Source organism: Cololabis saira, chromosome 17, assembly GCF_033807715.1.
Source record: "Cololabis saira isolate AMF1-May2022 chromosome 17, fColSai1.1, whole genome shotgun sequence".
NCBI lineage: Eukaryota > Metazoa > Chordata > Actinopteri > Beloniformes > Belonidae > Cololabis > Cololabis saira.
This window is the reverse complement of record NC_084603.1, coordinates 7,377,367-7,404,958: the sequence shown is the minus strand read 5'-3', so window position 1 is coordinate 7,404,958 and position 27,592 is coordinate 7,377,367. Positions and strand designations below refer to the sequence as shown.

Sequence of the window (27,592 nt, the reverse complement as noted above, 5' to 3'; positions counted from 1 at the left end):
CCAAACTACAATGAGAGCATGTGCTGGCTGCTGAAGTGCGGCCAGAGAGAAGCAGGGAGAGCGGGACGGTGACCTGCTGCGGATCCCTGCAGACCTGCAGACCTGCACACCACGTCTTCCATGTGCAGCTCGTCGCTGTCCGAGGCGCGCGTGGTGCTGAAATTTGGATGATGCATGCCGGCCAGCGACTGCAGGGCTGCCGCTCCCTGCACCTCAACGAGGACAACGGCCGCTTCGCGCTGCTCGCCCTGCTCATCCTGCTGTACCTGCTGTGCGGCGCTGCGGTCTTCTCCGCCATCGAGAGGCCGTCGGAGCTGCGGGCTCACGGCCGCTGGAACGGGACGCTGCTCAACTTCAGCGAGACCTTCAACATCAGCCTGCAGGACCTCAACTCCTTCCTGCGGGAGTACGAGGCTGCCATCGCCGCGGGGATCCGGGCTGACGCTCTGAGACCCAGATGGGATTTTACTGGGGCTTTTTATTTTGTTGGAACAGTGGTGTCGACTATAGGTGGGTGATCTTTGCGCCTTTTGACCTTTGGTTGCTCTCAAAATACATTTGGAAAACATGTATTGTTTCACTTAAACTAGATGATAAATATCCAGGAAGCATGGACAATGTGATTACTTAATAGTTTTAACCTCCTGGAATCTTGTTATAATCAGAAATAGAGCCTTAAGCACTGATACACGGTTAAATAATCATATCATTACTTTCAGTCCGGCCCTCAAAGGGACTGTGGCTGCCTCCCTGTGGAGTAATTTCTCTCCACTGGCTCACACACAGAATAAGAGACACATTTTGGCTTTGAGGGACTTTGGAAAATGGGGGCGACATCTGACTCATTTGCCATTTGGAATGGCACACTCATCTCTGCTTATAGGACAGCACCCTTGGGTGCAATGTGTGTGTGTGTGTGTATATGTGTGTGTGAGTGCTTTTTCTTTTTCTTTTTTTGTGCCACATTTCCCTTCAAACCAACAGGAATGTCAATGAGAAGCCCCTTCTGCTCACCCTCATTTAACATTTACTCGTGCAATAGGTCAGAAAAGAGCAAGTGTCCCTCCCAGGGCAACCTGAGGGCCCATGGTGTTGTGTTCTGCATGCCTGATGGTTCTGACATGACACCCACCCCCTCAACCCAAGCTCACATCAAGTGAAGTCACTATTTTCTGTGAGAACAGACAAATTGATCAAATAAAAACACTCCGTAAGTCCTGTCACACACTTCTAATTGAAAAGTCTCTTGAGTGAGGTCATGAGGTGAACTGGTGTTTATGTAGGAGTGCATAGGGAGAAGGGGATTGACACCAACAGCAAACCTGTTCCAACTTTATTTACTGTCGATGTGTCAGGAGAGCTTTATTGCTCCGCACAAACACACCAATACAGGGCTGTCAGGGATCCCATGTGTATCCGGCCCCCTGGGGGAGTGAGCCACAGCAGCTGTGTTTGCTTACATGTCTGCGGCAGGTTGTCATCCTCTGCACTCTGTACTCCAGTTGTCATGCAGCATCTTGCCCAACAGGCAGATCATCTGAACTGAATGAGCTACTTGAATGAAAAAGGGGAGAAAAACTGTGATGTTGATGTTCCCTCACTTCAGTATTTGTCTGTTTCACAAGCTTTCATGGATTTCTGTCTAGGGTTTCATCTGGCTTTGATCTGCTCCTCCCAGCCCTGTGGCTTGTGTGCTACTTTTTCTGCATGCTTGTGAGCTGCTGATATAAAAGGGATTTGGGGGGGCCTCCCCATAACACTCTTTATCAGAGCGGCATCCTCCTGTGCACTCTAGATGCTCCTCCCAAGCACTTCCCGTGTCTGACTCTGGTGTGGTAGGGGCTTCAAATCAGCAGTGACTCTTTGCTCCCCTTGATGTACCTCAACAGCATCACTTTGAAGAATGAAAGCAGAGCCTTGATCGTGTGAGGCGGTTGTTTACCAGTGGGTTTGGACCGGAACCCTGGCCATGTCTTTTTAGAATTTCAGGAAACACTGCAGGAAATGTAAAATATATTGAATACGTTGCAGTGTTTTTCTCAAACCTTGTTAAGCTCTTTGGTGTCTTTACAGTTGGAAATGAAATGTAAACACGTAGCTCCTCTGACGCTTTTGATTGTATCACACAGTTTTCCACAGACGAAGCTAGGTTGTCAGAAAAATGTATCAACATATTTTGAGGTTTTTTGGAGCCCTTTAGGGAACTCTCATGGAGGCAGAACAGCTGACACAGAATGTCCAGTCTCCCCCTTGGAAATGTCACTTGACAGAAACAATGTCACCATCTTCCTCAGGAGGTTTTAATCACTACAAAATCATTCTGAGCTGTAGCGCAGTCATCATTGAAGTCTTTCAGCTGACAGTTAAACAGGAAATAGGGCTTCTAAAGGAATCCAGTGTTAACAATTTTGGTGGGGCCAGTTATTCCCCACAGCGTCCTTAATGTCTAATGACTTGGGTGTTCCTGTGATGTTTTGTTTCCTCCGGCTTGCAAATGGCTTAACATGCATACTCCTGGGTGGAGAATTCAAACCGGCCGGACACTTTACATTCACATAAAAATTGAAACAAAAGTTAGCTTGTTCAGTCCTTACTGCAAAAAATCAAGCCTGATGTAATTTCCTGTTCACATGATATAAACTGCTTTTAGTGCTGTTTTTCAATTATATGCAAAAGAACATGCTAATTAAAGATGGTAATAAATGTTAATAATATGCATATGCATGTCAAATGAATAAATGTATAAAAAGATCTGAATATTTAGGTTGTCTGCAATGAAAAACAAATCCCCTGACCTCCAAATCATTCACCCCTCCAGGAACCAAAATTACTTTTGACAACTGAAAACACACTTGTGACTCCAAAGTGTTCCACCTTACATGCCAGAATCCTGTCATAACCAATCAGAACAGTCAAATCCTCTTTGACGAGACATCCTCAAGTTATAGGGCATAAGTGATTCTATAGCAGCATGTTTTTGAACTTATTTAGGAATTTCTCTTTGCTGACTGTCTCACTTGTATAAAGTATCATTTGGTGCCTTGGCCAGTAGGACATAAACTGAAGCCTGAAAGGAATGGATTCTCCTGTGATCGAGGGCTCACAGTTCTTGAGGGAATCAATCTGCTGCACACAGTAACTTTGCATCATGGCTTTGAGAAAATCGATTTTTTTTCTTGACACCATCCCAAAATAAAGGAAATAACTAATGAGGAGGTTGTGTACAGGTTGAGGAATCTGCAGTGGTGCATATAATGCAAACACAAGCAATTTAACATTTAAGTCTGAGGGTGTTTTAGTTAACGTGTCAGGTCTGAACGAACCCTTAAAGTGTCTGTGGTAACTAACATTTGCATGAAAGCAAAATTAGTCTAATTTTTTTTGTCTTAATTAGTTCAAGTTATTTGATCATCCAGTTCTTGAATGTGTTGCTTTGCCCTACATTTTCAGCCACAGCTCTACTATTTTTGCTCTCATTAAGCAGGGCAGAAGAGTCTGCTCAGTAAACACACTTTCCATCAATACAAAAACTATTTATAACCTTCATGGCTGATTGATAGCTGACAACTGCCAATTAGGACAACTCTCTAAAGCCATTTGACAGGTTATGTGTCTTGCTGCGATTCTCTCGAATGACATTTCAGAGAAACGTTTTGTCAGTTTTGAAGCAGAGAAAGCCTTGATGACTTCTAACTTGTTAAGACAGAGTTGATCAAGCCTGTTAGGGAAGCTGGCGGTGCCCAGCAGTTTCGCAAAGTGTTGTTTGGTTTGTTTATTTCATGGGACAGGTTGTGTCCTGTCTCTTCTTCCCTCCGGCAGCTTCTGCCGTTTCTTGATCACGGTGCTGAACACCCACTCTTAGAGGCCATGAAGGCAAACAAGGCGAGTAGGACAGTTTAACTAACGGCACACAACAGACCCTCGTGACATTTTTGTTTTAAATAAAGCCTGCTGGAGTCTCGGTGGAGTCTAAAGCTTGCAAAATGAAGAGCAATGTCAAAGGCGGTAGGGTTAAGAGAAGATGTAAATCCTACTAAGCCCAGAAAGTGCACTGCAGCGTAGCAACCAGATAACGAGGTGCAGTTAAAATATTGATTATCTCTTCAATAGCAAACCACTGGATTCAAATGTGATATATTACAACTTAAATGATAAAGTACATTTTATGTTGACACCACAAATGGAAGGTAAAATGGCTCTGCTTGATGTTACAAATGTTACAGTTTACTGTATTGCATTAGATTGCATCTTCAGTGGGGGATTTGATGTTGTTTTTTTCATAGGGTTGAGCTCAGTGAAAGTCGCCTTCACTCCCCCACAAATCTTTCAACACATGTTCTCTGCAAGAGAGACTTGTAGCCAATCTGACACTACATACACAAAAAAATACTTCTTTTCTATCTTTTTTTTTAATGCATTCCTAGCAGTGCTAACCACCACACCCCCCTGCAGTCCTGAAAGACCTGCCATGTACAAGCTTTGGTTGATCAATTATGTTACTAGATGTAGACATGGAACATTTATTGTGTTATACTATAATATCCAAAGTTTGCCTGTTTTAAGACAACAAGGCTTTGAAAGAAAAATAAATTGAAAAAAAAATGAAAAAAAATGAAAGAAAAATAAATTGGATGTAAAATCGAGCAATGGATATGCTCGATTTTACATCCAATTTATTTTTCTTTCATTTTTTTGTGGGGGTTATGTTCCACATCAGGTAAAATTATATGAAGCCCCATATCTTTGTATCATTAGTAGCTGAGTTTTTTTTTGAGTGTGAGCTGCATTGCAGTGCTTGGTGTTAACAATTAGTTGTAACTACTTCAGCCACTTAGCACTTAGCATTTTTAGTGAACTTGACTTCTGAACTATCAATAAAGACTTGACAGAGCATCATCTATCTTGAAGATAACCTGTTCAGGGTTCAGTGAAGAAGTCTGCCATATGGCTCCTGGTCAGAGAGGACAGGAGCTATTTAAGCCTGATTTATGTTTCTGTACAGACGTGATGCACAGAGGGCACACACCACCCTTACGCTGCCCCTACACCGCCCCTACGCCGTTGCTCGCGTTTATACTTCTGCATTATTGTTAGCATTGCTCTGTAATTACACCACCAAGCCACTAGGCGGCAGTGTATATTGTTTTCTGGAGCACTGGAGCTGGCAGTGCAGAGTTTCCTTTTGTTTAGTCCCCGTATGTAGCTCCGGCATAACAATGGACCAAATCATGTATATTTTACATGAATAGGAGCAGAAAAATGTTGAGCGTCAGTTGGTTTTTACAACAACGAAGAAAAAGCAACAGCAAGAAATTCTGAAAAAAAAAGCAGAGCAAATCAACCTGGCCTGTGACTGGCCCAGTTCCTGGCTGGTCACTGCTTGTGCTGCCTGCTCCAAATGAGCCACATTCGTTCCCATTGTTCTTAACCCTAACCCACCATTCAAGGCCCACCTGAGTCCCAGAAGTCAACCACCGACGCTGTTAGCTTTCCTGCCTGTTCCACCTGGTTGGACTGATGCTAGGCTTGTAATGGTTAGTCACAGTAGCTCTGGTGGAGCTTACTCATCAGGAGTTTTCATTTTAGCTCTTGCAGTCCATCTTTCAGATGTTACGAAAACAACATCTCAAACAAGGAAAGATTTAGTCAGTTTGAATGATAACACTAACTGGCATCATAGTTATCATCATAACTTGAGCAGAACTAAGCTTAGTTTAGGTAAAATATCTACTTTGTTATGACTTGGATTAGGTGAGCATGCTCCAGCCAGCTGCTGGGCTTTTCTTTTTTTTTCCACTTATTTGTCTGGTTTGAATTAACCAGGATTGAGCAGGGTCCCTTCCTGCGAATATGGCATCATTCATAGTGTTGGAAAAAGACTTTAAACCGACTGCTTGGAAACCTATGAGTGATGTCAGCGTCAGTCTGTCCAGTTATTTTTATACTATACCATACATGTATGGACAGCATCATGGTTTTATTAATACGCAGTACAGTTCTACTATGGAGTGCTACTATTTTTGGACCCACTGGTCACCATAGATTTTGACTTCCACAAACTTCAATCACATAAAGGATCTCAGACTGACTAGATGAATCCCTCTAAATCCTTCTGCTTTAACACTTTGTCTTCTTTTTGGTGATAGAGAAGGGGGCTGGTATTACAGATAGCTAACTGAGTGTAATGTAAAAGGAGATGCTCTTGTCTAACCCAGAGAAAAATATCTCCTTAATCTACTGTTATCGATCAACTTCACATATGACTTAATGTTTTCCAACTGGCTGTTTTAATTCTGCAGCACACAACTTTTTTATGAGCCTCAGTGTCACCACACATATCAATATACTGACACCTCCAGTCCAACAAAAGCAGCAGAGGCAGCGTTAGGGACTAATTTGCAAGCACGATGCAGCACATAACAATTAGAGATCTGGAGCTAGAACAGAGAGGCAAAAACAGCCGAAAAGAGAGTCTATAATAAACTTCATGTCTCTGAGTTGCCTGATAAATGCTGACATTGCATAACATCTGCAGGGATGGCAAATTAGTTGCTGATTAATGTGTTAGCGTTCCAACTTTTTGCAATAATGGCAGGTTTACATCCTGTAGATGGTTGTTTAACTGAACCTCATAGATCTTACAAAGTGTTTGCATTATTAGAGGGGGCCTAATTTTCCCATGTTTGAACACATTTTAAGATGTCAGAAGTGACAACATATTCAAAAGTTCCAACATTTAACACAATCCTGTCACATTTTTCTACAAACACTGAAGGAACTAAGCTTTCTCAAGTAGTAAAGTCAGCTCTGTCTTTTCTTATAATCAGCATCAGTATTGTATTTCCAGTCCAGTCTTTTGTCCAGGTGAAGACTGAGGTATTTATACTCCTTCTACCACCTCCACTTCTTTTCCCGTGATGGAAAAACTATCTGACTTAATCATGGCTCTAAAATCAATGATCATCTCCTTTGTCTTGTTCACATTCAAAATGAGCCAATTGTTCCCACACCATGCCACAAATTGTTCCACCCAGTACTCGAGTTGAGGGGGGATGAGGGGGGATGGCATCCCCCCTGAAATAAAAACGGTCCAAATCATCCCCCTGTAAAACTGCCATCCCCCCTTTCCATCCCTTATGTCATTTCATCAATGAATGTGGTTTTACTGCTATTTCAACATTTAGAGTCATCACCAGAAAAATAACACCAGAAAAATAACTTATTTGACAATTTTCACCTGTTTCAAGTCAATTTTCACTTGAAATAAGTAGGGAAATCTGCCAGTGGGACAAGATTTATCTTCTTATTACAAGCAAAAAAATTTTGTTCCACAGGCAGATTTTTCTACTTATTTTAAGTAAAAATCTACTTGAAACAGGTGACAATTGTTGTTTTTTCCAGTGATGAGTCTTGTTTTAAGTGTAATGAGATTTTTTTTTTTTTTTACTAAAATGAGACATTTTAACTAGAAGTAAGACAAATATTCTCGTTAAGATTTTGAGTGTTTGCAGTGATCCATGTTACTTATCCTGTGAAGGACAGAGTCATATTGATAAGTTCAGAAAACTGTTTTTTATTGTTGTGTTTTGATGTATTTGATGTAAGCCCAGTGGATATTTAAAGCTTACAGAAGGCTGCATTTAACTGCTGCTATGTCATTCCTGCAGTATTTCTGCAGGTGTTTTGGTCAGTGCTATTATTTGTAATATATTATATTATTTGTAATCAGCACAAATTATCTGTCCCCATATGATAAAATCCACCATCCCCCCTGATGGTTTTTTACAACTCGAGTACTGGTTCCACCAGTTCTTTATACTCAGTCTGTCGCCCATCACTGATACACCCAACGACTGCAGTCATCTGAACATTTCTGCAGATGACAGGACTACTTGTATTGGAAGTGTGAGGTGTACAGCATGAAGAGGAAGGGTGAGGTTACAGTTCACTGTGGTGCTCCTGTGCTGCTGACCACCCAGTCAGACACAACCATTCAGTCTCACAAACTGTGGTGTGTTTGTCCTGGAAGGTGCTTCTTGGCTTATTCAGGTGAACCAATAAAAGTCTCTCGAGGACTTTCATGATGTGGGATGTTAGGGCTATAGGTCTACAGTCATTAGCAGAAGATGGATGCAACCTTTTTGGAACAAGGCAGGATGTCTTCCACAGCAAAGGAAATCTTCTCCTGGCTCAGGCCGAGATTGAAGAGGTGTTGCAAAATCAAACGTAGTTGGTCTGTACAGGCTGTCAAGGCTCTGGGGCGGACGCCATCCGGACCTGTTCCGGTTTCCAGCTCTAAAATTGCCTTTTCACCTGACTGCAAGATACAGACGGGCGGGGGCGGTATCTCAGCATGTCCTGACAACAATGGAGCACCAGCAAGATCCAAGCCTGAGGTGGAAGATGCAACAGCTGAGGTGTGACAGGAAAGAAGTGGTTCAAGGGAAGATGGGAGGTCTGTTTGGCTGGGGGCATTACTAACCCATTTACATTGTGTTTCCTCACTTCACCATTCATACTTGCTCGAGTTATACATTTGCAACACTACTATACTACTACTATATATAGTAGGGGTGTAACAATATATCGTGCCACGAAATTTCGCGATACAAAAACGTCACAATACGTGTAGTGGAGGTGACAAAGTGTATCGCGATATTGGGTTATTAATATTAATCTGTTGACTAGTAACGCGCATCCAACCGCGGCCGCGACCGCACCTCGACCCGCGGACTAAAATCTTCCTCCGCTCAGAAGAAACTAGTCCCGTTTTACGGTCCCGTTTTGAGCTCTGAACTTTTACTTATGTAAGGCTGGTGTAGAGTTAAGCCTTACCTTATTAAATTAAACCTTTTTCTGGTCCTGAGTAGGATAAACATGCAGGCAACTTCTGCTGAGTTCCAGTGTAGTTTAATGTCCGCTCAACAGCGTAGGATTTTAGAGCATCAACACAGCACCTAGTGCTGTATCACTCCGCCCAATCTAAAACATATTAACAACTACAGATAAACTGACTAGTGTCATTATAGTCCCTGATTTACATCAGAATATAAAGAATAATAAAATAATGAACCCTGAATTACCAAAATAAACTTCTTAACAAAAATAAATCTCCTCTTACACTTATAAGGTGAGCATGAATCAATTTTTTTTATGATGTAAAAATTTATTTATTTACTTTTATTTATTTATTTAATTTTAGTTGTTAAATTAGAAAGAAAAAAGTCAAATCATACATGAGAGAAACTATTCAGTTTGTGGCAAAATATTTGTACTTGTAAGAAACTGAAGATGCATAATGCAAACCTGACATTTACTTTTAGTTCAGTTTGTGGAAAATGGTTGGCCTGGCTTTCTCTTTAAACCTTAAACAGTTATAAAGCATTACAAACTGTAACAATAGGGCAAACACACAGCATTGTTTTGTATTTTGTGTCTTTCAAATAAAAGACAATTTTTTCCAGTCATATGTTCCTCATGCAAGGTTGTTAAAAAAATACTGCTATAATATCGTATCGTATCGTTATCGTGACCTCAATATCGTGTATCGTACCGTATCGTGAGATTACTGTATCGTTACACCCCTAATATATAGTGGTGCTTTTTACATCACTCTTATATCATGAGAACCCCACCATAAATAAATTGAGGACTTTGGGGCACGAGTTATTAGGATACTTCAGTACTTAATGGAGCTAGAAATTGATCCACCAACCTTCTGGTTGGAGAACAACCAACTCTACCCGCTGTTCCACGTTTGCACTTGTGTAAAAGAGATGAGGTCTGTACAGCTTAACACCACTTTCCAGTCAGGCCTTTATGTATATAAGGGGGAACTGACAAGTTGATGTCTTCCCTGTTTTGTGTTTTGCTGTGTTAATCAAGTGTGGCTGAAGTTACAGGACAATGTCCCCTCAGCTTGGCAGAGTTTATATCTGCCATTTAAGAAGTGAGAAAAGTCACATGAAAATCCCTTGCTGTGTCCCCCTGAAGGCAAGCTGTGTTTTTCTCTGATATTGTGTTCTTATTTAGACAAACCCTCTTTCAAGACTTGCTTGCACAAAACCATTAGGGTTGGTCTTTCTGTGTTAACAGGGTATGATGCATTGGCAATCCGTGAAAGCTACTGTAAGTCACCCCTGCTCAGCAGTGTTTCAGATTTGTTGTTGCTGTCTCTCACTTGTTCTGTGTCTCTCACTTCCGCACTTTTGCTAGAATATCACATGCATTGCTGATGTTTTGTCAAATAGCTTTCTCTGATATAACTGCCACTGTGCACAAATGTATGTTGAGTCATTCTTTCAATAAGTTTGATAATCTATAGCGTGTTTCCGCATGGCAGCATTGCCAATGTGTTACAAAAATGAGTTTTGCTCATACAGTACAGTGTGAGGATCCCTTTACAGGACTTTGATTAAGTACTCAGTAAGACCAATTTCTCTCCCTTGACTTTGACTGCAGATTGTTTTTTGTTTTGTTTTTAATACCCTGTCTTTAGATCGCCTGGGCACCTCGTGAAATCACAGAAATGTCACTGTTAAAAATGAAAAACGTAAGGCCTTCAGTCACATGAAAGGTACCAGGGGTGTTTTTTTCAGATAGTGTACAGTCCAGGCGCTCAGCAAACAAATTGTCTCACCCGTCATTAAGTCAAGCTGATTAATGCTACTGCAGCACTAAACATCTATGGGGATAAGTCTGAATCATGAGAAGTCTCACTTCTGTACAGTGTGTACAGTAAAATATCCACCTCAAAGCTGCACTTTTTAATATTTAATATAAAGAAATAAAAAAACTAACATATAATAACAAGCTCATGGAGAAATATACATGACTTTGACCCTGAATAATTTAGAAGCTAATGTAGTTTTCAGCAGAAATGAGGACCAGGGGTCTATCTAAGCGATGTAATCTGAAGATATTGATAACATTTTACTCTAATTTTTTTCATTAAGTATGTGTATATGCAAGTTAAAATATTGGCAATGGGTTTGTACTATTTAAAGCAGATATATTATGAAGTAAAAACAGGCGTCAGAGAATATATGTCCAAAGTGTCCAAAGTGGCTATCAAATCAAAAACTCTGGTATAATGTAACCTTGTCTTTTAGTTTTGAGTCGGAAAATATGTAATTTAGTCATCTGTTCAGATCTGCAAGGTACTGTGACATCACAGTCCCAGCTTTGAATAAAATTACTCATCTTCACCCATCTTTACATCATACAGCATCACTGTTATGTCGGGGTGGACAACATAAAACTAAAATGCTGACTTCAAAAGATGCACACCTTGCAGAGGTGAAGCGAGTGAGGTTCAGTGGCCGACTCCAACCCCTTAAACAAACTGCTCTGAGCTGTAAAGAGCAAGCATCAACCATCGAACTTCCAGGTTGAGGTTAATGCTGTGCAAAGAGTCATTGCAGTTCTTTGACTGACCTGACCACTGGAGGCTGGTTACAAAAACGATAACTAATATAAGCTTTAGCCTTTTGTTTGACAGTTGGCTCAGCCAATGGCTAGCCATAATCACTTCCTCATCTGTAATTGTCATGCCACCAAGTTCATCAATCGATAAGCAGTTTGTCCTAACCCAGCAACAGTATTTTTTGATTCCCAAAAAGGTAATTGTGGACCATCAGCTCTGCATCTATTTCATCATGATCGGCTCAAGGAGTTGGTAGCCACAGCTAATTTTGATTGACATATAGTGAGCATGTTCCCCTTAGCTTCCTGGGCAGCATTGCAGTTTGTGGCTGAAAAACAACGAAAGTGGGGCTGTGCTAGTGTACCTCCTCTGGTATTTTTACCAAGATGCATCACAGACGCTTAATCAAGGCCTCATACCTTTTTGTCAAGTTCCTTTAAAAAACGAAAACATCAACAACAAACATCAGAAAATGTTTCCTGTAAGAGTCTAGTCTCAACGATGCAAGAATTAGAGGCTAGTCAGCCATCAATATTGCCTCTGTTTTTGCATCTTTATTATGTTAAATTGTCTTCTATTTTAAAGGCCAATTCTATCTGGAGATATAACCTTTCTTATTTAACATAAATATCACTACTCTCCATAATCTATGAACTCTGAATACCCATGAAATTATCAAAACAACTAAATCTTATATTTCTAATAGCTCCATAAATGTATACAGGCTTTTAGCTTCAACCAAAGTTTATACCTATTAGCTGAGATAATGTAAAGTAAAATGTAAATTCGACCCATTTTCAAGGCAGATAGTGAAACAGCCACGTAATATGTTTACCATATTTAACAAATTCTTAAGAGACAAAATATAGCTATGGATGAATGAACCAAATTACCCCAAAGGTGTTAGAGAGGTAATAAAATGTGAATGTGTTTGTGCCAAGTTTAATGGGAAATCATCATATCATTGCACAGTTGTGCAGCTATGAAATCTCAGAAAGCTTTTACCTCATGATGAGGCTTCTTTAGGTGGAAAAAAGAAATGAGCGTCAACGAAGAAAATAATCAGTAAATGAGTTCATGTAAAATTCATCATGTCATTCATGAGTAAATGGTATAAAAAAGAAAAATAGCAGTGACAAAATAATGATAACCATTAAAGCAGGAATAGCTGAACAAGCCAAAGACTTCAATTAAAAGCCTTAAAAAATAAAACAAAGTAAAACATATTCCATTATTGCAGATAATGAAGATGTCGATTTTATCCTTTTATTTTATTGTCCAATTCCTCAACTTAACTCAGTTTCTCTCTTGTGGTTACTTTCTAGCGAGTGTGTGTGTGTGAGAGAGAGAGAAAGAGAGGCAAACCCACTGAGAAGCGCAGACTCCAATAAATCCCCATCATTCTGCTGTACAGGATGGCGTGCACACCTCTGCACTCTTTCGCAGCAGGCCATAAATCTGCCCTGACTTGCTAAGGCATGTACTCGCCTACGTACAGTAAGTCACAAACCCATCTCATTGCAGGCAAGTGATACCAACTTCAGTTTAGAGGACACAGCAAATTTACCCGAGCGTTCTCCTCCTCAAACCGCTTCGCATTTCAACCATTCTGATCTTTGCACAGACAAGGCATAAATAGAGAGAACTCTTACCTGCTTTTTTCCAGGTATGATTTTTAACAGAGAACATTCCTATTTTATTTTTGTCTGAATATTTTGATCATTATTAATTTTCCTGAAAATATCAACCAGAAAGTGGCTGAAGTCATTGCTGACTTGCAGCTATGAGAGTTTAAACCTTCCCCGTAAGGTTTAAAAGTTCTTCCTTGTAAACTTTCTTGCAGCTGAAAATGGTAAAATCCCAAACTTGTAGTGGATTCAGTTTTGGAAAGTTGCAGGAGGCCTGCATAAGTGACAACATTTCTGCACAAGCAGAACATATTTTTTAAATCATCATAAATGTTAATCAGCTAGCGCAATGTTAGTCAACATTTTAATTTGCCAAGAGTCCATCTGTTTTATTGCATGGTGGAGGAACTGCTTGTGTGATAGCTGGGACAGGAAGACAGCACTTACTCTTGTAATTGTGTATTCTGAAAAAGGCTAAATGCTGACAGCACACTAGTATATTATTAAAGGTATCTGAGGTTGATCCAAATCCCCTCAAATGTGGAATCCTTCCTTTGAGCTTGGCAAACCTGACAACACAAGAGAGCTCAAGTGGCATGAATTCAGCATGTGTCCTTTAATATGTGAAATGGTTAATTGTCATCATTAGATTACCATAAATGAATAAACCAAGCCTGAGATCTCGGATCAAATATCTGGAGTCATATATATTTCATATTTGGTTTGATCATGCAGTCTGTTTGAATTACAGCCTATTTTGTGTGCCGCAATGTATTCAAGTGTCCCGATTTCTACTGCATCATCCTAAAACACACAAACACACACACACACGTCTCTTGGACACACTGTTCTGCTAATATGCTTCTAATTTCACATTTAAAGAACCATTATCCTTGATGAACACCAGGATTACACAAAGCGGAGCATGTTTTATCCTCATGCCATCTTTCATGAATCTTGCTGCCTCCAGGACGGTACATAAGAGACACATTTAGTTTAGGCAAAGTAACACGTTAACTAATTAGGAGGAACAGAGGATTCATTCATTAATCCTCTAAGACAGCTTTCTCTGGCGCCTCCATGTGTGAAACAAGACCTTTACTGCAGATGTCAGTGACTTAGCTTAGAGTTTTTACAAAGCCTTAAGAATATCATAAACCTGTGCTTTTTATTTCACATGCCGAATCTAAAGCAATGGCATCCAGTCTGATAGTTTTGAATTAAAGAGCTGTGAATGTTATGTGGTTGAAGAGCGTGGGCACCAAATCGGTATTATCTATTAGCTGAACTGAGAGGCTCGTCAAACTGATCCAGGGGTGATAGTGTTTCCAAGCTGCACCTGGACAGGTGTGTTTGCTTTAGCGAATAAAACAAGGCTTTATGTAGCTAAGCTTTTACTCAAACATTGACTTACAGTACTATGGCAAGCACAAGGACACAGGGTTTAGATCAATCAGGCTGAACCTCTTTATCTGGAGGGAGAATGAGCAGATAGGACAAAATCTCTGTTACTGTTTGCAGATGAACACTTAATGAACCTTAATTTTGTTTTTTGCCTATCTAAGTCTTGAGATTACCATCTGTGACTTGTCCTTTGAGTCCTTTTACAACCCTTCAAAGATAAAATAAAAAAGATAAAAAAAACAAAAGAATAAAGAATCAATGTTGGCATGGATACTAAAACAATGCAGCATTTGGTTTTTCTGATGAAAAAATCAATATTGACTACAGTGGAGCCGTCGCTCCTCCCGGCTGTCTTTGTTAGCGAATCAACCACAAAGATACAAGTTTAAAAAAATGTTGATTCAGTAGTTTTAAAATAAGAAAAGGGGATCTATTTTAACATGTGATCAGGTTTTCTGCTACTTCTTAGAGTGTGTATGTTTAGTGTACACACCAATACACCTTTAATTTATGTCTGTATCGACATGTCTTAATGAATGTCACCCACGCGGTTCTTTATGATTACGTCAGTTCGATGTTTCTTATCACTGTATGCACATTATCAACGCACTGGCAAAACAGAACTATACCATTAGTGTATATTATGTGTGGGTGAGTTTGAGGAGAATTTCAAAGCCTTGTTGATTTGCTTCAGGGTCCTATAGAAACATTGATCCGTAGCCTGCTTTGGGGTATTTTTTCATGTAATTTCATGGTCTTTGTTCAATTGATGCATACGGTGCACGTTGATATCTCAAACAGAGCTGACCTACTGTAATCTGTCATGTGCTATTTGTAAAACTGGCAGCAGAAAGTGAATATTTCTGCTATTTCCCAGTCTGCCAGTAATCTTGGCGGCTCCTCAGCAGATGGCGGGAGTGACAACGTCTCAGATCTGGCCATGTTGCTGCTTCCCCTCTGGCCTCGCTGCTGTACCACACTCGTGACTAATGGTTTCCTGTTCGTCACATAAGCCAGTCATCAGAGGGACAGCCACGCGTGGCGTTCTCTGCCGCTGTTCTTATCAGGCCAATTTAAGACTTCTCCCACTGCTAGGACACAGTTGGCTTGACTGGGAGCTTGTTTCTACGTGCATTAATTGGGGACATGGAGCAATAGGTTGCAGAGATGTGAATTTTGGTTGAAAAACAGTTACATAACAAATGAGATAATTTTCCAGCCTTCAAGGAGGGGTGTTATCCCAGATGACATGTGGTGTGTATAAGATGTAACACTTTGTTAACAGATAGGCCAATGTACAGTATGTCCTTTACTCAAATAAACTTGCATCTTAGGGTATTTTTCTGATGTTTTATTGTCCATTTTCCCAGTTTAGCACCCTCCTAGATGAAGGCGATAAAGTTTGTTGCCTTACATTTCCTAATTTATCAACAACAAATATTCATTCCAGATGCTGACTCTTCTAACTTGAGACTAAAATATTCATGAAAAAAACCTTGGGAGAACATTTTCCAGCTAACTCAATCAATATGCTTATTTGTGCATGCTTTACTTTATAAAAGATGTCAAGTCGTCATTGATTAAATGTGACAAAACCTCCAAGGTAAGCTCTTTGAAAAGCTTCTTTTTTTTCATCCATCTGAATTTTGTTTTGGGATTTATCAACAGTGTTTTTTTAACTAAAAGTCATTCTTACTTGTGTCATTCTTACTTGTGTGTTATTAGCTATGCTTCATGGTCTTATCACACGAATGTCTGTGTACAAACCACTGAAAAAAAAAACGTGTTCTAAAAAGAACCGTGGACAGGTTGTCAGTCTATCCCAGGGCTCATACTGTATATATACAAACAGTTAGGCTTCCACTTCCACCTACAAACAATCCACATTTTGCATGTTTGGGGATCGTAGATGGAAGCTGGAGTACCCAAGATAGAAATAGTGCAGAAGTGATGAGAACAAACCAACTCCACACGAAAAGGCCACAGTGAAGCTTCAAGCTGGGAACCTTCTGCTGTGAGATAACGGCGCTAACCACCAGACTGTGCTCCCCATTGGCTGCTTGATGGGATTTGTGTGTTTATGACAATGCATTAAACAACCATTTTTTTCCACTATAATGCATTAATTCATTGTCAACATACTGATACTTCTTATGTTGGTATAGCCCAGGGGTCGGCAACCCACGGCTCTAGAGCCGCCCTAGTGGCTCCTGGAGCTTTTTCAAAAATGTTTGACCATTTTTTTCTTCTTTTTTTTCTTTTTTTCCTTTTTTTTCTTATTTTTTCCATTTTTTCTTTTTTTCTCTTTTTATTTATTTTTTCTTCTTTTTTTCCTTTTTTTATTTTTCTTCTCTTTTTCCTTTTTTTCTCTCTTTTTTTCTCTTTTTTCTTCCTTTTTCCTTTTTTTCTTTTTATTTCTTTTTATTTCTTTTTTTCTTATTTACCTTTTTTTCTTTTTTCTTCTCTTTTTCCTTTATATCTTCCGTTTTGCTTTCCTTTTTAATCTCGACATTTCAACTTTTTCTCGAAATTTTGACTTTTTTCCTAAACATTTCGACTTTTTTCTTGACATTTCGACTTTTATCTCAAGGTTGTACTTCAACATTAATGTTGACATTTCGACTTTTTTCTCGAAATATCAACTTTTTTCTCGATATTCCGACTTTTTTTCAAGGTTGTACTTCAACATTAATCTGGACATTTAGACTTTTTTCTCAACATTTAATGTGGACATTTTAAAACATCTTCCCCCAGTTCTAACTAATATAGAAACATACAGCATGTGTTGTCTTCATTCTAAGGCTTATAAAAGACTTCATTTTTTGCGGCTCCAGACATATTTGTTTTTTGTGTTTTTGGTCCAATATGGCTCTTTCAACATTTTGGGTTGCCGACTCCTGGTATAGCCTATGTCTTGGATACTGTAGAAGGTGCAGCTATTCCTTTGTTGGTTCTTGAAACATTTCCCTTCTCAAGTGAAAGGCTTCGTCAGCTCTATCAGACAGGCAGAGAGTTTGAGGTTTATGAGCTGTTGTGAGTCATCAAGGTCACATGTGTTGAATTGAAATCCATCCATCTTTAACTGCCTATTTGGGGGCAGGTTGCGAATAATAGTCGCCTAGGCAGGGAAACCCGGACTTCCCTCTCCCTGGTCTCTTTGTCCAGCTCATCACGGGTTTTCAAATTCAAATTAAACAATACATTAGAAATCCCTAACGGGGAAATTAATTAAGTTCCCAGGCCAGACAAGAGACATCGTCCCCCCAGCGTTTCCTGGGTCTTCCCTGAGTCTTCCCTGGGGTCTCCTCCCAGTGGGATGGGCCTGTAAAATGCCCAAGCCACTTCATCTGGCTCCTGTTGATGTGGAGAAGCAGCAGCTGCTCTCCAGAGGACTGAGCTGCTCACCCTAACCCAGGAAAGGCAAGGCACATTTATTTGTATAGCATATTTTATGTTCAAGACAATTTAAAGTGCCTTACATAAAAATATTTTAAATTTAAAGGCAGAAAATAAAGACAGACAGACATAAGTTTAAAAGAATTAAACCAATGAGATGCAAGAAATAAGGGTTGTAGTGCATCATGATGGATTACTGAAATGCAGCAGTAAATAAAAGTTTTTTAACCTTGACTCAAAGCAACTGCGAGTTTCAGCAGCCCTGAAGCATTCTGGGAGTTTGTGCCACAGTTGAGGAGCATAAGAGCTGAGCGCTGGCTCACTGTGTTTGGTTTGTAAAAAGTAGACGTTACCCTGACAACCTGAGGGTTCTGGTTCATAACAGACGAGGAGATCAGAGATGTATTTTGGCTCTAGACCATTTTGAAATGTATAAACCAACAGCAGGATTTTAACATTAATTATGTGACAGACAGGAAGCCAGTGTAAATATCTAAGAACTGGAGTTATATGGTTGAACTTTCCTGGTCTTAGTGAGGACTCGGACAGCAGCGTTCTGGACTAACTGCAGCTGTTTGATGGATTGTGTAGGGAGACCTGTGAGAACACCGTTACAGTAGTCCAGTTTACTTAAGATAAAAGCGTGGACACATTTTTGTAAGTCCTGCTGAGACATCAGTCCTTTAATCCTCTATGTTCTTTAGGTGATAACAGGCTGACTTCACTACTGCCTTAATGTGGATGTTAAAATTCAGGTCCGAGTCCAGAACCACTCCCAGATTTCTGGCATGGCTATTTGTTTGTAGCTTTACTCTTTCTTCCTTGGCTCCAAACACTATTATTTATATTTTGTCTTCATTTAATTGAAGACAAAACAGTTTTCTGGCACATCCACTCAGAAAACCCTGCAGTGTAAACTCAATTTTAGCCCCCTGTTTCCGCAATCTCATTTTTCTGTCACTACCCACAGCTCGTGAGCAGAGGTGAGGATTTTCTCTTTTTTCTTTTAGACTGACTGGTAAATCAAAAGAGGGCTTCACCTTTCAACTTAGCTCCTTCTTCACTGCAACAGACCGATGCAGTGTCCGCATCCCTGTGGCACTGCACCAACCCACGTGTCAATCTTCCCCTCCATTCTTCCCTCACTCATGAACAAAACCCTGAGATACTTGAACTCATCCACTCAGGAATTTGATCCCTGACTCGGAGAGAGAGGGCCCTTCACACTTTTCCAGCTGAGGACCTGAGGTCTTGGATTTGGGAGTGCATATTCTTATCCCAGCCACTTCACCTTCGGCTGTTAATCACTCCAGTGAGAGTTGGAGATCATGGCCTGATAAAGCCAAAAATCACATCATTTGCAAAAGTCAGAGGTTGCAAACCATGCCCCCTCCACTCCTCAGCTGCACCTAGAAATGATGTCCACAAAAGTAATGAACAGAACCGATGACAAAACACTGCAGTGGTGGAGCCCAACCCTCACTGGAAATTCATTTGTACGACGGCAGTGTGAACCAAGCTCTGACACCAGATGTATATGGACCAGACAGCCCATATAAGGGATTCTGGCACCCCATAATCCTGAAGACCCGAAGGGACTTGCATGCCTTCTCCAGGTCCACAAAGGGCACGCAGACTGGATGGACATGCCCCCCCCAGGACCCTACTGAGAGCTGAGAACTGAACTGAACTAGGGCTGTGCGATTAATCGATTTTAAATCTAATTCGGATTTATTAATCAAGACGATGTTAAAAAAAAAGAAAATCCGAAAATCGATTTTCCTTTTTTGCAGCTGGCTGCATTACAGACAGAGCTCGTCTTTTGTAGTTTTAGCAAAAAAATCGAAATCGAAATCGAAAATCTGGTTTTAAGAGAAAAAAATCAGGATTTTATTTTTGTCCAAAATCGCCCAGCCCTAAACTGAACTGAATAATACTTTCTACATCATCTGTTGTTTCATGTCCACCTGTATCATCTAAAACCATGTCAATAGATGCTGAAGTCCAGAACATGATATCAGTGCAACGAGCTCTTCTGTTCCGCCTTGAAGGATGTCTTACTCCCCATGACAACCAAGTGGGGGGAAAAAAGATCAAAACCTTTTCCTTTTTGTTTTTCATTCTCCTCCTGTTCCATATCTTTGACCTCTTCTCTTCAGCTCATCTGCACTTGAGGTCTTTTTCTCATCATTAGCTGCTCTTCGGATATCTCAGTCTGCTGCTCTCCATGCAAGCAGCTTTCCGTTGTCATGGATACTATGGATACTATCAAAACAACAACAAGAGAAGGCTCAGCAAAAAATCTCAAGCGGTGCCTATAGACCAATCAGCCTGCTGGGGAATGACGTAAAAAGGATCAGTTCCATATTGGCGGATAGGATACAGAAATACTTAAGTAAATTGATTAACCCTGATCAAACCGGTTTTATACCGGGTCGTCAAGGAGCAAATAATATAAGGAGAGTTTTAAATGTACAATCAGTAGCAAGAGATTCTACCCACCCATCAATGCTTCTCAGTCTTGATGCTGAGAAAGCATTGGACAGGGTAGATTAGTTATATCTGAATTACACTATGGAACAAATGGGATTCAATTTAACATTCATAAGATGAATTAATACCCTGAATAAAGACCCAACATCAAGGGTTAGGGTCAATGGAGACTGCTCCCAATTTTCTGAGCTTAAAAAAGGTGTTAGACAGGGAAACCCAGTCTCTCCTATTTTGTTTGCGCTGTGTATTGAACCGCTTGCTGAGTTAATAAGGGGAAATGATCAGATTGAGGGAATAGTGGATGATGGAGGAATGATGCATACAATTTCGTTGTTCGCAGATGACATTCTTTTGTTTATAAGAAATCCACAGTCATCTATACCAGCTCTTATGCAATGCCTGGGGGACTATGGGAAGGTTTCAGGATACAAGGTTAATGAGGGGAAAACAGAAGCAATGATGATAACAGGATGCTGGCCTACATGTTTGGACAGACAGGTGAAATTCAAATGGTCAAAAAGGGGCTTTAGGTACCTTGGAGTTGTTTTGACCCACACCTCAAATCAGTTATATAAAGCAAATTATGATAAACTTATTTCGCAAATCAAAAATGGGAAATGCTTCCTTTGTGAATGTGAATCAATGACTTACCCCCCATCCTTTGTAGGTTGTTAGGGTCTTTGTCAACCATATGTTTGTCTGGTCAACGTGTCAGCTAGCGTGGTCACATGAATCAAAGTGTGAATAGCTTTGGAACTGCAGGGGAAGCAGGGCCTCAGCCGCATTATAAGTGTTGGGAAGGTGCAATCTGAGGCCACCTTCTCTGTTTAAACATCGGTTACTTTCATTCCTCTCTCAAGTCTATCTTCTCTGTCCAGAAAGTGTACATTGCTATCCCCAAAGGACTGAACCTTATCCTTGAGATGCAGGTGGACCACTGAGTATAAAGCCTCTGGCTGAGTCTAAAATGAGCCACAGATAGCAGAAACAATCTGCAACTGCAACAGTCTTAGATGATAATCATCACAGCAGCCATGACTGTACACATAATCATGTGATCCAGTCTCATTTTAAGAATATCGATTACAGTTGTTTTAGAGATTTACATATTCAAGAGAATATAATGTGCCACAGCATTGGTTGACTAACAAGCAGTTAGTCTTTCAGTGGAATACTGTCAGTAACCAAGACACGAAACATCTCCAACCTTGCCCTTCAACCACGAAGCATGTCCACGTGTGAAAATGGCTCACAATCTGTCACACCTCCTAGATTACATCCAAATGCTTATCCTGAAATAATTTCCACTCCCTCATGTATACACATTTCCATCAAATGGTACGCTTGATTATATTATACCAAGCAACAGTTCACTCCCTGAGGTGACAAGTGGCTGAAAAGTGGACTTTATGGATTATTTTATGGCCGCAATTAATTCATCTGTGTTGCCAACCTTCCAAATAATGAACACTTGTCAAGTGTTGTTGAGTTTGTGCATTTGTCTGTCTCCCAGACTAGCTACGATATAAAATTGATGACTGATTACTATTTAGAGAGAAATGCTTGACTAAGTCGGCCAAATGAAACTCAGAGCATTCGATATATCTATTAGCGTTGCCCTTCGTAATTTGTGCGATTCGTTTAAGTTCTGACTTCACTGGGGAACTTAATGAAGCAGTATAATTTGCCGCGGCAGTGTAATGAGATGTAATCTCTTTAAATTGTGTCAGCTGATACCTGCTGAGCACATGTGATTTACACATATGGAGGATACTCAGCAATCCAATAATAATCTATTATCTATCAATCGTCCTCTTCGGCTCTTTTTACAGTTTGATAAACCATTAGAACACCAATTTATCTTCTTTTAAAGCTGTCAGATAGTAATTGATGAACACAAATGGTGTCATCTCCTTAACCGTCCTCCCTATCAAGTCTCAAGTGTGTAATTATTTGTCTGGCCACCAGAGCATAACATCATTTCCCATACTGAGCTGAGCATACTTTATTTAATGTTAATAGATAAATATTCTGCCGGGGTCTTGATTAAATTGGATTAGCACACATATGAATTCATTCCTTATCAAGTCCTCCTGAATGAAATGACTCGTCCTGCCTCCTTCAGCGAGGCCCGGAGCTGGATCGCTGCTCCTCTGGCTTCAGTCGTGAGCTATATTTAACAGTTTTTAAGTAACAATGAAGATCAGTTTGTGAACAAATAGCATCATGTTTGCTTGCCGGGGGTTTGCTTTCTATTATTGTTCGGTGTTCTGTAATGCATCTTGACACAGCAGTCTGGAGCAATGGCTCTGAAATGCTACACTGAATCAATGCCTGGTGCCGTTCCCTCTCTTAGGTAATTTACTTGGTAATGAGAGACGGTGCGGAAGGCTGTCTCTGTGAGCACTGAGAAGATGTAATCTGTTTTGCCAATGATTCAGTCGGGTTAAAGAGTCTTGAGATGCTAATTAATTAACTTTGAAACACAAAAATAGGATTTCACTGAAGAGCTTTATTTGGTTAATCACTGCCCTTCAATTTTCAGTGACCCAGTGTTTCCTTGGTATCTATAACAAAATGCTGTTACTATTATAAAAGCAGATTTTATGTCTAGAGTGACCTTTCCACTTATTTGGTGGCTTTTATCTTAATTATACAAAATGATTAATGTGTTTTTCCTCTACCTATTTGTACATATGCATACACATATATATGCAGTGCATTTTTCTCTACAGTTACACACTGATGTGTATATACAAAGTTAAATACATGTGGGGCTTCGGGGTCTTGCCCAAGGACACTTCAAAATATAGAGCAACTTTAGAGTGCACTCTGCCTGCTAATCCACTGAAATGTTAGGTAAAGGGCTGGGAGATGCACTGAGTGAGTGGAATACGTATTCACATTGTTTTCACCTCTTTATGAACTTTTTATGTGTAATTATCAACTTTTTTGGGATCAGTTGCATTTGTGGGGTCCAAAGCTTAGTCCTAATGAGGCAGGATGTTATTTCTGGGTTAATGGTTAGAGATGGGGCTAAGACTGACTTTGACATTAGGTTAAGGTCAGTGGTGGACAGTAACGGAGTAAATTTACTTGAGTACTGTACTTAAGTACATATCCAGAGGATTTGTACTTTACTTGAGTATTAGATTTCTTTGGTACTTATTACTCTTACTTGAATACATTTCCAAGACAAATATTTTTACTTTTACTCAAGTAAATTTCTAGGAAGGCTGAAAAGTACTCGTTACTTTCAGGTCTGCTCTTTTTTCTTCTTCCCTAAAATCCTATTGGACACACGCTGTTTTTGTCAAAGGAGGAGACCTATCACAGTGCACGCTCTCCACTGGGATGTACGTAAAGCGGAAATACGTCAAGCCTCCTCAAAACGATACCGCCAAAGTAGCCTGCGTTTGTCAAGACAGAGCCGCAACAAGTCAAGACAGAGACACAACAATGGCTACGCCTGCTTCAGGAGAAGAAAGACAATCCGCTGAGTCGTCTGAGTCTGATAATGAGCCGGACTCGGAGCAGGGACTTTCACAAAATCCTTGGCCGTATCTTAACTCAATGTTTGAGTTCGACCGAGTAAAAAACGAGGGCACAGACAAACCACAGACATTTATTTTCAAATGTTTATTGTGTCTGCCGAAGCAGAACTACCTCTCTGCTTTCAACAACTCAACATCGAATTCTCAGAAACAAGAGTTAAAAGATCCTTAAATTAATTTAGAAAAAATATAGTAATTTACTGATGTGGAAAATAAGAAATTTACTCTTACTCTTACTTTTACTTAAAGTAAATTTAAAAGCATTTACTTTTGGATACTTAAGTACCTTTAAAAGCAAGTACTTTTCTACTCTTACTCGAGTAATATTTTGACTGAGCTACTTTTACTTGTAACAGAGTAAACTTTGACCAGTAGTATTTGTACTTTTACTCAAGTACTGGGGTCAAGTACTCTGTCCACCTCTGGTTGAGGTTTAGGTTAGGCTTTACAAATGTAATAAACGTATGTGTAATGTCCTTAGGATAGCTGTTCAAGACCATGTGTGTGTGTGTGTGTGTGTGTGTGTGTGTGTGTGTGTGTGTTGGGGGGGTTGTCTCATAAGTGCTCGTGCGCGTGTGAGGACCTGTGGGGGTTGTGTTCACTCTTGTCTATAAAGCAATCTGTATCAATCAGTGTTGATCTAAATGAGCAGACATGTCAACAGAAGATCCGCTTGAGTGTTTTTCGCTGCCACAGATAAGGTCAAAAAAGCCATTTTAGCGATCATAAAGGAAGTATTGTCAAGATATTGATGTCATTTATTACTTGACAAGGATGGCTTGTGAAAAAAGGGGGAAACGCTCGTCCCTAATGCTCCGAGAAGACTTAGATGGATGATGGAAACATCTATTAACCTTGCCCTGAAAGTGAACTGGTTGATCTTCCTGCACGTTTTTATTTGTTGACAAATATGCCATCTGCTACTCCGTGGACAAGAAACATGACAGCTTGTGTGTGAGCGTTTCTTGCATATCCTCACACTGACCCTGCAATAGAAAGATAAATGATGCACGCATTTACAGATTGATAATATGACTATGCCGACAATATACTGTTTTCAACAAATTATATGTTCTAAAGTATTCAGTAGTGTCATTTACTGCTGAAATGATACATGCAATGAGCTTGTGACGAAAAAAAAAAAGAAATATAGTTTCAGTCAAATAATCAATTTTGCTCATCCTCTGGTAGAGGTAGGAGTTCAATTGCTGACGGTATAAACCAGTTAATTATCTTCCCTCTCCACACCCAGCGTGTGAGACTATCAGAGCTGCGCCTGACATGCAAGACTGAGAAGTGTTCTTTCAAAGGCCAGAGACACCTCCTCTGCTCCTCCTTTCTAATAACCTCTTCCTCAACTTGAATACTTGAGTCAGAAAGCAGGTCAGAATTATATACTGTTAAAAAAAAATGATAGACGTGTGTGGGAAACGGTGGCTAAGATGGAAAAGCTGGGGCCAGGTGAGGAACTACAGGCTATCCGGCCGGCTGTTCTTCGGCTACAGCTCTGGCTGAGCCGTTTTCATCCCCAGCTCCTTCCAGGACAAGTCAGAGTGCTTTGCAGCAATCTGTTACGGATTGCAGTGATACAGTATTGTGTACAATACAGTTAACAACGCAAAAAGCCATATTATCTTAACATTAAAATTCTTTATGCTCTGTTAGGTCTGTTCAATGGAAATTGGCTTGCTTTTGCAGCCATCTCCTAGTGGTCGTTCACAAATAATTATTGTTTAGCTGGAAGTTATTATTTCCCCTTGTACAGTTATATTGACTAATATAATGGGGTAGTAACTCAAAACTCTTACTGTGGTTTGCAAACAGTTCCTCTGATGATGTGCAGCTTCATTTAAAATGCTAATTTCTACTAAAATATTGGAGTCACTTGATCGACTATATGACTTTACATAGGCAACACTCATGTTCCATTATAAACCATAAGCTCTTTATTCTGTTTTTGAACATTTTCCAGCACACTTTCGTGGGCACTATATTTAATCCCCTTCTTTCCATTACTTCCAAGTACTAAGAAAAACAATTTAAGAAGCAAAATTTAAGCCTTATTAAAAAACCTAGTTTAGATTTGATGTTGTTTTGCTTTCACGCGTCGTTTCCTCGTCTCAAGCAGCAGACCGTCTGGAGACACCTCGTTGGGGACAGTCTGCTTTTGGCCTTAGTTTCAGGACTAACTGTGTGATCTCTCTGTTCTCTCTGCAGGATTTGGGATGACAACACCTGTGACAGTTGCTGGCAAGGTGTTTCTGATTTTTTATGGGCTTCTGGGCTGTGCTGCCACCATCCTGTTCTTTAACCTCTTCCTGGAGCGCATAATCACACTTCTGGCTGTGGTGATGAAGGCTGTGAGGGAGAGGCGGATCAGGAACAGTGGGTTGCTCCCACCAGGCATTCGACATGACTTCTCAGCCTACTCCCTCCCGGGATGGAAGCCCTCTGTGTACCACGTGATGCTGATTCTGGGCCTGTCGGCCATCACCATCTCCTGCTGTGCATCAGCTATGTACACCCCTGTAGAGGGTTGGGTTTACTTGGACTCGCTCTACTTCTGCTTCGTCACCTTCAGCACCATCGGTTTTGGGGACTTCGTGAGCAGCCAGAGCGCCGTATACGAATACCAAACCCTGTACAGGGTGGCTAATTTCTTCTTCATGCTAATGGGCGTGTGCTGCATTTACTCGCTCTTCAATGTCATTTCTATTGTCATCAAGCAGGTGCTCAACTGGATGCTGGAGAAAATGAGCTGCTTATTTTGCCAACGTTGCAATAAAGCCAACGCCGTCCTGGGCAGACGTAATGCCATCCGACCGGGCTCCAGGGGTCGCCAAGGTCGTTTTGGCCAGACGCCTGACTCAGACGGACCTTGTGATAGCGACACAGAAGGACGGAGGCTATCGGGGGAGATGATCTCGATGAAAGACCTCGCGGCCTCTAACAAGGTGTCGCTGGCCCTCATGCAGAAGCAGCTGTCTGACTCTGCCAACGGCTATCCCAGGACAGTCTGCGGTAGCTCCCGCCATAATGGCTTCTCTGGGGGGGTCGGCGCACTCGGTATCATGAACAACAGGTTGGCAGAAACAAGTAACTCGAGGTAGAGGGCAGAGGCAGAAAAATACACGAGAGCTCTTATTCTTTAATGTAAAAAAAAAAAGGCTTTTGAAAGGGAATGCCAGAGTAACTTGTCACATGTGATGCATTCTGGGAAAGGCATTCTTTGATTCCAAGTACAAGCCTACTGTAATAATGTAACGATGGGGATTCCCTTAACAATGACTTGATGACGGCATGAAGAGAGTACCACAGAGTCATCTCTAAACACCAGTTGACCTGGAAGCATGGGGACCACCCATCGTCCATTTCATTGACCTCAAACCCAAAAATGGACAAATTGCTGTGAGTAACTTAAATTAAAACTTAAAGAGTGTTTAACTGCAGTAAAAACGGTCTGCTATACTAAATCAGTATATTGGATGTTTTAATGACTGTGTGTAGTGCTGTAAAGAACCCAGGGGGAAGGATACAGCACAGTTTTTATTGTCTTGGGATTTTGCCAGTTTATTTGAATGTACATACTGAATGCTGATAAAACTGTATAACCGCTGAATGATAAAGCACATACTGATCTATGCATTATACCTCTCATGCATTTTGCACCACTTCCAGACCATCCATTGATT

At 40.5% G+C, this 27,592-nt stretch overlaps 1 protein-coding gene across 1 annotated transcript; it reads left to right on the top strand.

Moving 5' to 3' along the window:
- Positions 1 to 170: 170 nt before the first annotated feature.
- On the top strand, positions 171 to 27,592 carry kcnk12 (potassium channel, subfamily K, member 12). Its single transcript, XM_061745372.1, has 2 exons — positions 171 to 510; positions 26,118 to 27,592. Exons 1-2 carry the CDS (start codon positions 171 to 173, stop codon positions 27,008 to 27,010), a joined length of 1,233 nt encoding a protein of 410 aa, XP_061601356.1. The 3' UTR covers positions 27,011 to 27,592.

Bases quoted from the DNA above. Each gene is read 5' to 3' on its own strand.
- kcnk12 (XM_061745372.1), top strand. From the start codon at position 171: ATGCATGCCGGCCAGCGACTGCAGGGCTGCCGCTCCCTGCACCTCAAC. The intron at 511-26,117 runs GTGGGTGATCTT...TTCTCTCTGCAG, and splicing joins AACAGTGGTGTCGACTATAG to GATTTGGGATGACAACACCT.